Consider the following 15,000-nt stretch of genomic DNA (forward strand, 5'->3'; position numbering starts at 1 on the left):
ATGTCATGGACACAAATGTTGAAAACCCACAGAAAAGCTCATGCTTAAAGCTGTATAGAAAGGGGGGGTTGGGGGGGGGGGGGGGGTTCTCGGTTGGGTGCCAGTGGGATAAGGGGTTGGCATGGCGATCGGCCCCACAAAGCTGAGCACTGAAGCATAACCTGAACTTTGGCGCCAGGCCGAACGTGAGATCACAGGGGTGGGGGGATTCTCACCTCCGACCCCCCCCAGAGGAACGAGACCCACCACCCCCCCCCCCCCCCAGCCATACCATACTGCCCAGACAAGAGGATGCCCAGTCAGCAGGCATCCTTCGCTCCGTGCCAGACCACAGCTTAATGCTCCTGAAGCTTTTATGCTCATCCATTCAAACAAACAGACCCATCCACTGCCAGAGAGAGAGATGGAGAGAGAGATGGAGAGAGAGAGAGAGGGAAAGAGATGGAGAGAGAGAGAGAGAGGGAAAGAGATGGAGGGAGAGATGGAGAGAGAGAGAGAGAGAGAGATGGAGAGAGAGAGATGAGGGAGAGAGCGAGAGAGAGAGAGAGATGGAGGGGAAAAATACCTCTAACTAATTGCTCCATATGGGGTGTTGAATAGACTGGTACACTGTGTTTTGCGTTTGGGACATGACTAAATTGATACCTTGCGGCGCATTCTCTGGTTAATATCTATTGTTTTGGGGACAGCCGCGGCGCTAACCGCTTCTGTCGTTGTTGTTCTGAATGTCATTTTAATACCAGTCATGATGTATAATTGTGACATTGATCATTGTGTGAAATGTCCGTGCTGAATTTGGGTTCATTAGTGCTGTGCCTGCCTCTCAGCAGGGGGGCGCAGGGGGGGTGGGGCGCAGTTCACACCTCCAGCGCCCAGTTTCCATTCAGGATTTGTTTCCCTCTTCTTTTTTTTTTTTCGGGGAGATCACTGAGAGACGCCAGCCTATTGTCTGCGCAGACAGACCAGCGGACACCTGTCAGGAGGCATTGTAAGCCCCGGCCATGTCACCCGGCGCCTTTTGTGCCCAACCAGATGGACAGAGCACCTGTTCGGACCCGTGCCAGCGCAGTCAGGTGCCCACTCTCACCTATTGTCCGAGCACTCTGGTAAAACTGAGACGGGGAGGGGGGTAGAAGGGGCGCTTTTTGTTTTTTATTTTTTTTATCTGATGGTACCCCTAGATCTGATCTGCGGTCTGTTACTGGAGTTTTTAAATCTGATGGTACCCCTAGATCTGATCTGCGGTCTGTTACTGGAGTTCTTAAATCTGATGGTACCCCTAGATCTGATCTGCGGTCTGTTACTGGAGTTTTTAAATCTGATGGTACCCCTAGATCTATTCTGTGGTCTGTTACTGGAGTTTTTTAATCCTCGTGTTGTTGGATTCATTGCTGTCTGTTTAACTGCTGACTGACTATGGGGAGATAGAGATATAGATAGGTGTGTGTGTGTGGGGGGGTGGGAGAGGGGGGAGGGGGGGGCCTTTTTCTCTTTTTCTCTAGGTTTTTTGTTTTTGGCCTTGCCTCACCCCCACACAAACATATACACACTCACTCTCACACACACACACACACACACACACACACAAAGTAGATGAATAACAGGACAACACACACACTTGTCTGTGCCTTGGGGCTAGTGCTCTGATTTAGACAAATGACACTGTCCACACTGGGGAACATGGGCACGCTCCTCCTGTAGGTTTTAAGAAGCCTTCACATCGTGAGTGTGTGTGTGTGTGAGTGTGAGTGTGTGTGTGTGTGAGTGTGTGGTGTGTGTGAGTGTGAGTGTGAGTGTGTGTGTGTGTGAGTGTGAGTGTGTGTGTGTGTGAGTGTGTGGTGTGTGTGAGTGTGTGTGTGTGTGTGTGTGTGTGTGTGTGTGTGTGTGTGTGTGTGTGTGTAAGAAGCCTTCACGTCACAAGGAGGCCGCCGCCGCCTCCACCACCACCTCCGCCTCCGCCTCCCCGTCCCAAAGTTCAACAGAACAATACTTCCTGCTTTTTCTCCCGCTCTGCCACCAAACACAAAGAGCTCATAACGACCTAGATAGGAACCAGAATTTGGGACATTGTGATCCGATTGTGTGATTTTTCTTCTCGCTCCCTGGCACAGCTACCTGTACCGTGCTGTCACATGCAGTGATCATTTTGCAATAACGTTTGATGAATAGCTGATTGCTTGGGCTATATTCTTCTGTGCTGCAGTCACCGCCGACTCGCCAAGGATGGAATAGCGCATCAGTTAAATTAGACTGGGCTGCTTCACACTTGCCCTGGATAGAAATCAGAATACTTCTTCTTGTTTCGGGGTTTATTTATAATCGACGCATTCTGATGCTGTCTGCGGTGCATAGCTTAGATTAATTGGCCTTTGTTTTGGGTGCAGATGAGACATATTCACAGACAAAAGTAAGTAATGTGTAAGTCCACTTGTGTGGAATGTGAAAAATGTATTGAAAGAACTTCGAAGAAAGCGAGTCACAAGGAAGTTAAACTAGTTCAATAACTGTGACTGGAAAAAAAACTAGGTTCAGTGGGAAATATTCCTTGAAGCAAACGTTGCTTTTATCCTTAGGAGGAACTCATACAAAACTTTTGCTGTTTTTTTCCCTCTTTGGCACACCATTCTGTTCAGGGTTCATGTCTTTTCAAGGTTATGTCTGTTCAAGGTTATGTCTGTTTAGGGTTATGCCTGTTCAAGGTTATGTCTGTTCAAGGTTATGTCTGTTCAGGGTTATGTCTGTTCAAGGTTATGCCTGTTCAAGGTTATGTCTGTTCAAGGTTATGTCTGTTCAGGGTTATGTCTGTTCAAGGTTATGCCTGTTCAAGGTTATGTCTGTTCAAGGTTATGTCTGTTCAGGGTTTAATTTGTTCAGAGAGCAGTAGATTAAGCCTACTCTCAGTCAGTTTTCTCTCACTCTTCTCTCACTCTTCTCTCAGTCTTCTCTCAGTCACTCTTCTCTCACTCTTCTCTCACTCTTCTCTCACTCTTCTCTCAGTCACTCTTCTCTCACTCTTCTCTCACTCTTCTCTCAGTCACTCTTCTCTCACTCTTCTCTCAGTCACTCTTCTCTCAGTCACTCTTCTCTCACTCTTCTCTCACTCTTCTCTCAGTCACTCTTCTCTCAGTCACTCTTCTCTCAGTCTTCTCTCAGTCACTCTTCTCTCACTCTTCTCTCACTCTTCTCTCAGTCTTCTCTCAGTCACTCTTCTCTCACTCTTCTCTCAGTCTTCTCTCACTCTTCTCTCACTCTTCTCTCAGTCACTCTTCTCTCACTCTTCTCTCACTCTTCTCTCAGTCACTCTTCTCCCAGTCACTCTTCTCTCACTCTTCTCTCAGTCACTCTTCTCTCACTCTTCTCTCAGTCACTCTTCTCTCACTCTTCTCTCACTCTTCTGTCAGTCTTCTCTCAGTCTTCTCTCACTCTTCTCTCACTCTTCTCTCAGTCACTCTTCTCTCAGTCACTCTTCTCTCACTCTTCTCTCAGTCACTCTTCTCTCACTCTTCTCTCACTCTTCTCTCCGTCACTCTTCTCTCACTCTTCTCTCAGTCTTCTCTCACTCTTCTCTCACTCTTCTCTCAGTCAGCTTTCACCACAATCCAACACCTTAAATTCAGCCCAGACTGCGTATGCTCATCACACAGACCCAAACAGGCCCGTCTGTCCCTGCGAGACTCGAGTCTTTAAGTCCTGGGTGTAAGGCTGTGAGGTTTAGGCTGGTCTTTATTAAGCAACACATGGAGATGGGAGGGGGTGCTGTCAGCGGGGCGACGTGAGGACGCTCCCTTCACTGCAGTCAGGGGGATCTGAGGCCAGATCTGAGGCTCTGACACACAGCAGCGAGGCAGGGGCAGGAAGAGAGTGTGTCACCCTGGGAGAGGAGTGGGTGGCTCTCTGTTCCAGGCACTCTGCTGTCTCTCTCTGTCTCCCATCTCTCTCTCTCTCTCTCTCTCTATCCCTCTTTCCCTCTATCTTCAATCTACATCGCCAGTTAAATTGTTTTGGTTTTTGAAAGCGTTTTAAAAGTCTATTTTTCTCTCTCCCCTCTCTACCATGTATCATCCTCTTTTCTCCCTCCCTCTCACTTGCTTTCTTCTTTTCTCCCTCCCTCTCGCTCTCTCTCCCCACCTCTCTCTCTTTCTTCTTTTTTATCCCTCTATCTACTCATCTCTCTTTCCTTCACTCCCCCCACCTCTCTCTCTCTCTCTCTCTCTCTCTCTATCCCTCTTTCTCTCTCTCCACTCTCTGTCCCTGTGTCACCTCATCTTCACTAGAGTAGGTGTTCTCTCACACGGGGCCTTTTTTCCCAGCATGCTCTCTGATGAGATGAATCACTGCATTCTGGGACTGCTGTCATTCCACAGCACCACTGAACAAAAAAAAAAGAAATGACATAAAAAAGAAGAAGAAAAAAACCTCAGAAGAGCAAAGCTGCCCTCTTGTTCCGTGGAATAAAGATGAAGAGGAAGAACCCTGTGGGGTGTACTCTGCACTGTCAGCCCTGACAAAATAACCAGCGCCCTCATTACGCTATATGCAAACAATGATAGAGAGCAATGTATGGGGATGTCATGTTAGACAATCACGGAGCCGACCTCTGACCCCCGCTGCCAGGAGCGCGTAACAGAGTGCCAGCGTCGGGGACAAATGACAGCACCGTTAATTTGCTGCGCAATGTTGCCGTAATTAGATGAATTTGGCTTGGGCGCGAGGAAAAGACAGCTAGATCAAGGTCTTGATGAATTAGGGGTGCACTGTCAAGATCAAATCACATTAATCAAGGTGGCCGAGTAGTGAGACAGGTTTTTCCCCCTGCTCTCAGCCCGAGCGTGATGAATGGGGAGGCCGGCGCCGGGCACACCGTATGCATCACCATCAAATCTGTGAATTTAAATGTAAGAGCAACTACATCCAGAACTCTATTGATTTATTCACTAGCCCGCTTTTTAAGATAAACCTACCGCTGAACCGACACACTTTCTCTTCCTGAAGACTAAGAAAAAGAGAAAAAAGAAAAAAAATATGTATACTCTTTCGTTAAACCGATGAAAAATAAACAAGCAACTAAAGAGCAAAAAAAAAAAAAAAAGAAGAAGAAGCTGAACAAACATTTCTAGACGAAACAATTTGCCATAAAGTTTTGCGAGGATTCAAAGTATACAGAAATACCGAAATAGCACAGTGTTAAACACAGATGCGTTGGACATTAAATGAGTTTTTACAACAGTGATGGCTTCAGGGCAGTGTGTGTGACTATGACAGATTGACGTCTCGGTGGCCCGATAGGCCAATGCGTGTAGCTGGGTACTTCTGGTGGGAGCGAATGACTGCGCGGGCGTGTGTGTGAGTGTGTGTATGAGTGTGTGTGTGTGTGTGTGAGTGTGTGTGTGTGTGTGAGTGTGTGTGTGTGTGCGTGTGTGTGTGTGTGTGTGCGTGCGTGCGTGTGTGTGTGTGTGTGAGTGTGTGTATGTAACCCCTCTACACACACGTGATTAATGCCTTACTGTACTGTGGAGCTAATTGAAAGAGTATGGCTGTTGGCCTTGGTCTCCTAGCTGCTGATTCGAGCCAAATCACGAAAGCTTAGCCCGTGTAATAAAAAAGAGAGTTAAGGAAAAAGGAGATGAGAGGAGAAATGTTAACGTTCTCCCTTTTTTTTTACTGACATTGAGTTTTCATTAGGCAAGAAATGTGGTTCACCTGTCTGTACTAAGGAGCTGGCTGGCTGTTTGATGAATATGAAGCACTTGGGCAGGCTGTTCTAAAGGCTGCGCTCAGCTGGCTTGGGCAAAACTATACACATCCCAAGGGTATCTTTTCATTTTTATTTTCATTTTAACTTTGTTGATATTAGAATGAAGGTCTGAAAATATCTCAAATAGCCGCCTCTTGTCAATGGAAATAAAAAAGAGGTGAAATTGAGGAACCAGCTCAAAGTATTCTTGTTCGTTCTTTTACACAGGCTCTCTGCACGGGTTGTGCTCCTCTGTGGATGGACGTGTTGTGAAGTATGAGAGAATGGTGTGTGTGTGTGTGTGTGTTGCACCCCAACGGTGCTGAGGTAAGATGGACGTGTTGTAAAGTACGAGAGAAGGGTGTGTGTGTGTGTGTGTGTGGCACCCCAACGGTGCGGAGGTAAGATGGGCGTGTTGTAAAGTATGAGAGAAGGGTGTGTGTGTGTGTGTGTGTGTGGCACCCCAACGGTGCGGCAGACTTACCCGTGCATGGCATGGAGGGCGTGGGGCTCGTAGTGGTAGCGGCCCTCGTGGTGACGCATGTCGATCGGAATGGGAGTGTGGAACGTCGGGAACATGTGCTGGGGGGCTGTACGGGAAAGAGGAGAGAGGCAGAGAGAGAGAGATAGAGAGAGAGAGAGAGAGAGAGAGGGAGGGATGGAAAGAAACAAAAAAGGGAAACTTCAGAAAAATCCGTGCCTGAATTTTTTATTTTTTCAGAGAAATAAAATTCAAAGGCGAAAGGGCTACAATAAAGTAACATGAATTTCAGAGCGGTCCGAGCAGTTTGGTGTAACAGAAAGGGCACTATCACACAGGAGAAGTGGGATAAATAAATAATCAAAGTCATCCCAAGAAATCCTACATCTCCAACATAAAAGATATCCAACTGGGCTTTTGACAAAGACCTGCAGCTAAGCGCTCTTTGAACTAAGCGAACTGATGGAGTGTGTGCGTGTGTCTGTGTGTGTGTGTGTATGTCTGTCTGTGTGTGTGTGTGTGTGTGTGAGGGAAGACTGGCAGCCCAACACAAACCGGAGCTGACACGGCTGGGAGAAGCCTTCCTCTGCCGTAGCGCCATACTGACACAGATACAGCCCTGCCACACACACACACACACACACACACACACACACACACACAAATACCTGCATACACACACACATACCTGCATACACACACAATCAGACAGATATACTCATACTGTGTGTTTGTGCACATGCACACACACAAATGTATACAGATACCTGCACACAGACACACACACACACACACACACACACAGAGCCTATTGTAGCTGCCCTGCAGTGTGGCTTCGGGGAAAACACACACTCATCTCATCTGATCACCCTCCTCCTCCTCCTCCTCCACCACCTCTTCACACAGAGAGCAGAGACCACAGAGCAGAGAGCAGTAACGACCTAAAAACAACAGCGAGAAACAGAGAGAAACCAGAGCACCAACAGAGGGACCCTTGGGTGGGTTGCTCTCTCACTCTCTGTGTGTGTGAGTGTGTGTGTGTGTGTTTCTGAGTTTAAGGGCATCTGTTTGTGTATGACATTGTGTGTGTTTCACTGGGGATGTGCGTGAGTGTGTGTGTGTGTGTGTGTGTGTGTGTGTGTGTGTGTGTGTGTGTGTGTGTGTGTGCGTCACTGGATTCACTCACTCAGCACAGAGAGGAAGATGTGGTCGGAGAGACTGTGTCTGTCTGCTTTGAAACTGAGCACAGCCGTCTTTACGAGAGGCGCCTCCGTGCACTGAGGACATGCAACCAGATCTGTGAGTGTGTGTCTGTGTGTGTGTGTGTGTGTGTGTGTGTGTGTGTGTGTGTGTGTGTGTGTGTGTGTCTGATCTGTGTGTGTGTGTGTGTGTGTGTGTGTGTGTGTGTGTGTCTGTGTGTGTGTGTGTGTGTGTCTGTGTGTGTGTGTCTGTGTGTGAGTGTGTCTGTGTGTGTGTCTGTGTGTGTGTGTGTCTCTGTGTGTGTGTGTGTCTGTGTGTGTGTGTGTGTGTGTGTGTGTGTGTCTGTGTGTGTGTGTGTGTATGTGTGTGTGTGTGTGTGTGTGTGTGTGTGTGTGTGTGTGTGTGTGTGTGTGTGTGTGTGTGTGTGTGTGTGTGTGTGTGTCTGATCTGTGTGTTTCAGGGCAGCGCTGCTTCATTACAGACCTGCCTATTTACAGTCTCTCTACCCAGATTACTCAGATATTTGGTCCATTACAAGACTTTTTCTTTTTTTCCCCCCCCCCAACCGTTTTATTTGAAACGAAAAAAGGCTAAAATCAACATTTTTCCTGTCATAAAACCACTGCTGGCTCAGAGAGGCTTTTAAAAAAAAAAACAACGGGCCTTCATTAGCTGTTGTGATAACTGGAACCCGCAGTTGATCTTGGTTGCAGGCGAGGCCTGTCTTTAATACCGTACGAATGAGGGCGCTCGGCATCTTAAATTCTTTCGGAACGCGTTGTTTCTCATTAGCGGAGCGCTTGTCTGGGGTTCCAGTAAACTTGCGCTGCTTTTCTTGAGTGGCTTAATGTTCCATGAACACATTAACCCTCTCCTCTGACGCTCATTATTGGTGGCGGGTTCTGCGTTCGGGAATGCTGCTGCGTTTTGGGAACGCTGCCATTCCTAGTTTTCAGACTCCCTCTCAGCTCCCTCTAATCGTAAACCCCCGCCAGACATTACTGTGTGTGTTTTTAGGAGGGAACGAGTAGAAGAGAAGGCAAGTGGAGACACAAGAAGAAGAAGAGGGAGATGAGACACACGAAGGAAGGCTCCCCTCCAGCTACTTGATAATGAAGTTATAGACGTGTCTGATAATAAAGTTATAGATGTGACCAATAATAAAGTTATAGATGTGTCTGATAATGAAGTTGTAGATTCTTTAAAAGGTGATGCCAATAGGCTTCAGGGCTTGTAATACCTAATGTGAAGTGTTAGTTGTTGTAGCATTAATTAGTGCTTTGTTGCATTTATACTTCATGTACATGGTAATAGACAGTGGAGCAGAACGAGGAGAGAAGAGAGAAGAGGAGAGGAGAGAGGACGCGAGGAAAGGAGGAGAGCAGAGAAGATAAGAGAGGAGAGGAAAGGAGAGAAGAGTAGAGGAAAAGAGAGAAGAGGAGGAGGAGGAGGAGGGTAGAGCTGAGGACAGCTGATCTCTGGAATGTATTAAAATTCCTTGGGCATCACGCGCACCAGCGTGAGTCGGGGGTGACCTGGGAGGTGCGAGCGCTGGGGTCAGGGGCACGGATCATTATCTCCGCCTGCGCTGTTCCACGCTGCGTATCGCCCCCCGCCAGGACCATTCCTGCCGCCGCCGCCACCGCCACTGCGAGGACCCCAGGGGCCCGACCCGCCCGGCGCCCGGCGCCCGCCACCAGGCCCAACCTGCGTGAGTCAGCACTGCCTAGTCATTCAGAGCCCATCGCTCTCACTTCTCCACTGACAGCGAGACGGACACACACACACACACACACACACACACACACTCGTCCCCGAGGCCCAGCGCGACAGGACGGGTAACGGCTAACAGCGACGAACAGCCCTGTCCCATCTCAACACAAACACGGAGCTAGATTTAGCCCACGCATGCACACACAGACACACACACACACACACACACAGAAACACACAGAAACACAGACACACACACACACACACACACATGTTTAAGTAGGAGGTGCTTTGTTTAAGGATGGTGGACGTTTCTCATCTTTGTTTGGGAGGTTTATTTTAGCCGGTTCCATTGAGGTCACCGTCTTGACAGTCACGGGGCTGTGACACCTCAGCGCTTGGAGCCTGGAAAATCTGTCTCGTCGAGACAAAATGTCTCTTCTGTTTTATGTCCATACATATGAATCCAAATGTAACAGATCTTTTTTTTTCTCTCTCTCTTCATAATAGTTTTCGTTGTAAATGAGTTACACATGGGGCTGTGCATTTTACATGGCAGAGTTTCTGTAACATAATACCACAGAGGGTCTGCTGAAGTCATACTTTCCCCTTTATAGTGTTTGTCATGGAAAATGCCTTGGGTCATCTTTAATTGATCTAAAACGCCATAAAACACACCTGACGTTCAAGGGAGAGGGAGAGTACACACACTACAGTAATGCTGTGCAGCTGTGGAGAGGAACAACACGGAGACTAGCAGCAGGCTGAGCAGCCCCACCGCCTCACAGAAGCCCCGCCTGAGCAGACAGGAAGAGAGAAGAAAGAGAGAGGGAGGGAGGCAGAGAGAGAAGAAAGAGAGAGAGAGGTAACTCTTTTTCCCCAGTGAAAGTAGCTTCGTCTAACTGGCCTATCTCACACCACTCTCGCATCTTCCCCTTTCTCTCTGTCTTGTTTTCATTCCCTCTTTTTCTTTCCTCTCTCTCTCTCTCTCCCCCTCTCTCTCTACCTCTATATCCCTCTCTCGTCTCTCCCCTATCTCCTGTTTAAGTCTAGGGTGGACGTTTTTTCCACGCTGAGAAATGGTAAACAGTATAATGGTGCTTTGTGTGACTGCATGGGGCGGATGAGTGGGCGCTGGCAAAACAACTTCATTCAGAGCGCTCTGGCCGGCTTAATGCCCCATTAATAATGCCCCGGCCGGGGTGAATTATGGAGGGGGTAATGGGAGGAGAGGTGGAGGAAGAAGGCACCGACGCAAAGAGCGACGGGAACTAGGTCAACAAAACACTGCAGGAGTGGCCTAGGTGTCGGTGCACCACTGGAATTCTCTTGAACTGTGAAGTCACTGATCAGCGAGCTGGGTGCCAAAGAGTGCAGCTCCGCTAACACTAGACACGCTAACAGCATCATTAGATATACTGCTAACGCTAGACACGCTAACACCATCATCAGAAATACTGCTAACGCTAGACACGCTAACAGCATCATCAGAAATACTGCTAACGCTAGACACGCTAACAGCATCATCAGAAATACTGCTAACGCTAGACACGCTAACAGCATCATTAGATATACTGCTAACGCTAGACACGCTAACCGCATCATTAGATATACCACTAAACACTAACACCATCATTAGATATACCACTATAACTAGACACGTTAACACCATCATTAGATATACCACTATAACTAGACACCATCATTAGATATACCACTATAGCTAGACACGCTAACACCATCATCAGAAATACTGCTAACGCTAGACACGCTAACAGCATCATTAGATATACCACTATAACTAGACACGCTAACACCACTATAACTAGATACGCTAACACCATCATTAGATATACCACTATAACTAGACACCATCATTAGATATACCACTATAACTAGACACGCTAACACCATCATCAGAAATACTGCTAAGACTAGACACGCTAACACCATCATTAGAAATACGACTAATGCTATGTACGTTAACACTGCCAACACCACACCGCTAAATCCACGATCGACACTCTCAAAGTATTTGCCAGGGTTAAATCTTGTATAAAACTTTTACTTGAAATGAAAGAAAAAAAAACTTTTACATTCTATAAATGTGCAGTGAACTGTAAATTGATATTTCTAAAACTCAAGTAATAGTTATCTTCGGACGTCTAAGAATGAACACATCAGTTTTTGTTGGCGCTGTGTTGCCCTCAGGTTCTCCTCACGCCCGTCGTTAAGGGTCTGCTGTGCCCGTCGCTAAGGGTCTGCTACGCCTGTCGCTAAGGGTCTGCTGTGCCCGTCGCTAAGGGTCTGCTTTAAAACCCATTCATCCACACTAGCTGTGTGACGGCAGGACCCATGTGGACTCACACTAAACCCAGCCTAAGCCCAGGGTTTGTCATTGTAGGCCCACCTCCTCACACACACACACACACACACACCTCAACCCTTTCTCAACACTCCCCCTCCTCACACACACTCACACCTCAACCCTTTCTCTTCACCCCTGCCCCCTGCGCACACACACACACACACACACACTCACTACTCCCTCCACTCCGGTAGTAAGCAGGACCCTGTGTGACTGAGCTGTCTTGAGCCCAGGCGTGTATAGGGTGTGTGCATGCGTGCGCACGTATGTGAGTGTGTGTGTGTGTGTGTGTGTGTGTGTGTGTAGGCTAGGGGGTGGAGGTGGGGGTTGACTGAGCAGGCTTATTCTATCACCCAGACAGCTCCATTGTTCAGGCTCCACTGGGGGAACAAAAGGCGGGTGCTCTGGAGAGTTCAAGAGCCGCATTTACCTGATTCACTGGGCCCTGCAACCCCCCCCCACACACACACACACACACACACACACACAACCCCCGCCCCCCCCCCCCCACACACACACACACATCCTTCACCCCTGGGGGTGTCCCCCAGCCACTGAAACGTCTCTGCACAACACTCACACACGTATTTTAGTGTGCTTGGGACACAAGATTTGTTTTCACGTCTGGAGGCACAGCAGCACAATGGGCTCCCCCCACACTCCTTGTTTGTGAGGCACACACACGCTACCACGTCACTTTGTGTAACACTGACTTAGTACTTTCTCTCACCTCGCAGGCGTACAACATTCACTTTAAGCACAAGCATGCTACCACGTCACCTCGCAGGCGTACAACATTGACTTAGTACTTTCTCAAACATGAAGCACAAGCACGCTACCACGTCACCTCGCAGGCGTATAACATTCACTTAAGCACAAGCATGCTACCACGTCACCGGGGCACATTACATCCTCAGAGTACTTTACTCTAACCCAGGTTTCCATAGTATTTATAAGAGTGAATGAGACAGGTGATCCCTTTACACACAGCAGTCATGGTACTGTGGGACAGTGTGTGTGTGTATCAGAGCATTGTTGAACGCTCATTGCTGTGCTTAGCTTGTGTAAACACTCAAGGCTAACAATTTAGCGATTGATGTCCATCCAAGCACTAGTCCTGCTGTTTTAGGGTGAGGGGGGGTGAAGGGGGGACCTGCCCCTGGAGGAAGTACTCGAGAACAATAACGACATCTTAAGAGTCCAACCCTGAGCTACATAATTAAAAAGCTTTCTGTCTTTCTCTTAACATGGAGGGGGGGGGGGGGGGGGGTGGGGTTGGATTACATTCAGACAGGAAATTCCCCCAGAATAAGCTGGCAGTCCTCCTAACCACAGAGCCCGATGCCAGCCTCTCCACGGACGCCCTCCTGCTGCAATGCATCCTGGGAGGTGGCGGGACGTCCCTGTTGCCCAGTGTCACAGCTTCAGCGCGGAGGCATGCTGTACATTAGGGATCCTCTGAATAAAAAACTTATGTCACTGGAGTAAAATGCCAAAGTTTGATCTCTTCCTCCTGTTTCGTGGTGATAAAAACGAGAGAAAAAATCGTGGTAATGGTTTTGCATGACTGACTGAGGGGAACCGCACAGAGCAGAGGGCGTATAAAAGAGATTGCTTTTCTCCAGTACAGCAGAAAACGGGTAAAACGAGACGCTTTTGATCTGCACTTTTGTGGAAAAACTCTATTTGATTAAAGCGGGCCTTGTCTAATGGTGGGGCCAACGAAAGCCCCCAAACCTGTGGTTAGATCCCCTGACCAACCCAAACAGGAGGGTGTCATGCAGCAGGCATGATCACATTTAAGTCATTTCTTTTTTCCAATTAAATAACCCTTTTAAGTAAACATTGGCACAGTAAAGAATTCATCACGTTGGCAATTGCGGGGTATGCTTATATGTATATATTTTAAATTGTAATTATTTTAATTTACCTGGAGGGATGTCCTGGGGTATTTCACTAGTGGGTACCAAAATACACGGCTCCAGTCCTAATCCCAAGGCCCAGTAATCCCAGTAATTAACTATAATGGACAATGGACATTAGACCAAGAATGTAGTCAAATCCAGGTCTTTAGTAATGAAGTGCTACACTTGTATGTAAATGTGTATGTGTGCTTGTGAACACACCTGACTGATTCACTGTGTGTGTGTGTGTGTGTGTGTGTGTGTGTGTGTGTGTGTGTGTGTGTGTGAGTGTGTGTGTGTGTGTGAGAGAGAGTGTGTGTGTGTGTGTTTCTAAGCCCTGTGGCCCATGGCTGGTTCAGAGTGGTCCAGAGCTGGCAGCCAGTGACAGCTGTGTGTGTGCCACCTACTAACCCGCCCGACTCATCACTAAGAGTCGGGGTGGGGGTGGGGGTGGGGGGGTGATATGGCGTCGGCTCTGACGGCTCGTGGGGGCGGCGGGGGCAGCGGTGGCAGTGGCCGGGCCTCTCTGCGCTCCCTGCGACATGTGCCGTGTTGTTAGCATGCTGTTTGTGTAATTTAGGTACTTACGACGGCGAGGGTCTCCAAGACTGATTACACCCAGCAGTAATCACCAGGCCCCATCCTCCCCCTGATTTATCACCCCGCTGCTTAATAGTATAGGGTGTATGTGTGTGTGTGTGTGTGTGTGTGTGTGTGTGTGATTTATCACCTCGCTGTTTAATAGCGCTGCTTAGCACGCACGTTTGTCCAGATTAAGTAATTACATTAAAGCAAAAGTTTATTATCTTTAAGACTGGCCCCTGCGATGATAAAATGCCAGTGTCATCCAATGGAGGACTGCAGAAGGGGAGAGAGTGTGCACGTGCGTGTGTGTGTGTGAGAGTGTGTGCACGTGTGTGTGAGAGAGTGTGCACGTGTGTGTGTGTGTGTGTGTGTGAGAGAGTGTGTGCACGTGTGTGTGTGTGTGTGTGAGAGTGTGTGCACGTGTGTGTGTGTGTGTGTGTGTGTGAGAGTGTGTGTGTGTCGGGGGGGGGGGGGGGACACAAGGCTGAGGTGAATGAGAGTGATAATTAAAATACAATAAATGAAATGTGCACTGGCGGGGCCTGTCGCCGCTCTCCTCTGCTTACATCCATATTACCCCTCAGGCACCTCTGCCAGGGGGGCGCCGGGGATTAGACCTCACCAGAGGGAGCCGGGCCGGCGCGGGGGGGGGGGGGGGGGGTTTGGGAGACGACTCCCACCCGCGCATCTGTAAATTAAACACCAGGCCCTCGTTTATTTGAAAAAGAGCAGAGAAAAAATGTGCCGCCGAGAGCTAAAAATAACCAAGCAGCGCCGGCTTCTGTGTTTCCCCGCAGAAAAAAGAGAGGGAGAGAGAGAGAGAAAGAGAGAGAGAAGGAGAAGAAAAGAAAAGTGTGGTTTTGTTCTAAAGAAGCTGAAGGGGAGAGAGAGTGAGAGAGAGTGAGGGAGAGAGAGGAGAGAGAAAGAGGCTAGATTCTTGCTTTTATCCCTTTGTTTGTCTCAGCCTGTGCCTGGCCGTTAGGTGTAATCTAAGGGAAAGGAAAATCCCTGTCGG

At 48.4% G+C, this 15,000-nt stretch overlaps 1 protein-coding gene across 1 annotated transcript in view; it reads right to left on the minus strand.

Annotated features, from left to right (window-relative positions):
- The window catches only part of LOC105905650 (zinc finger protein GLI2), a 100,023-nt gene that overhangs the window by 43,830 nt on the left and 41,193 nt on the right, over positions 1-15,000 (minus strand). Inside the window, 1 exon segment of the mRNA XM_012833679.3 lies at positions 6,219-6,324. Coding sequence (XP_012689133.2) covers positions 6,219-6,324 — 106 coding nt within the window.

This window comes from Clupea harengus, chromosome 21, assembly GCF_900700415.2.
Source record: "Clupea harengus chromosome 21, Ch_v2.0.2, whole genome shotgun sequence".
Lineage (NCBI taxonomy): Eukaryota > Metazoa > Chordata > Actinopteri > Clupeiformes > Clupeidae > Clupea > Clupea harengus.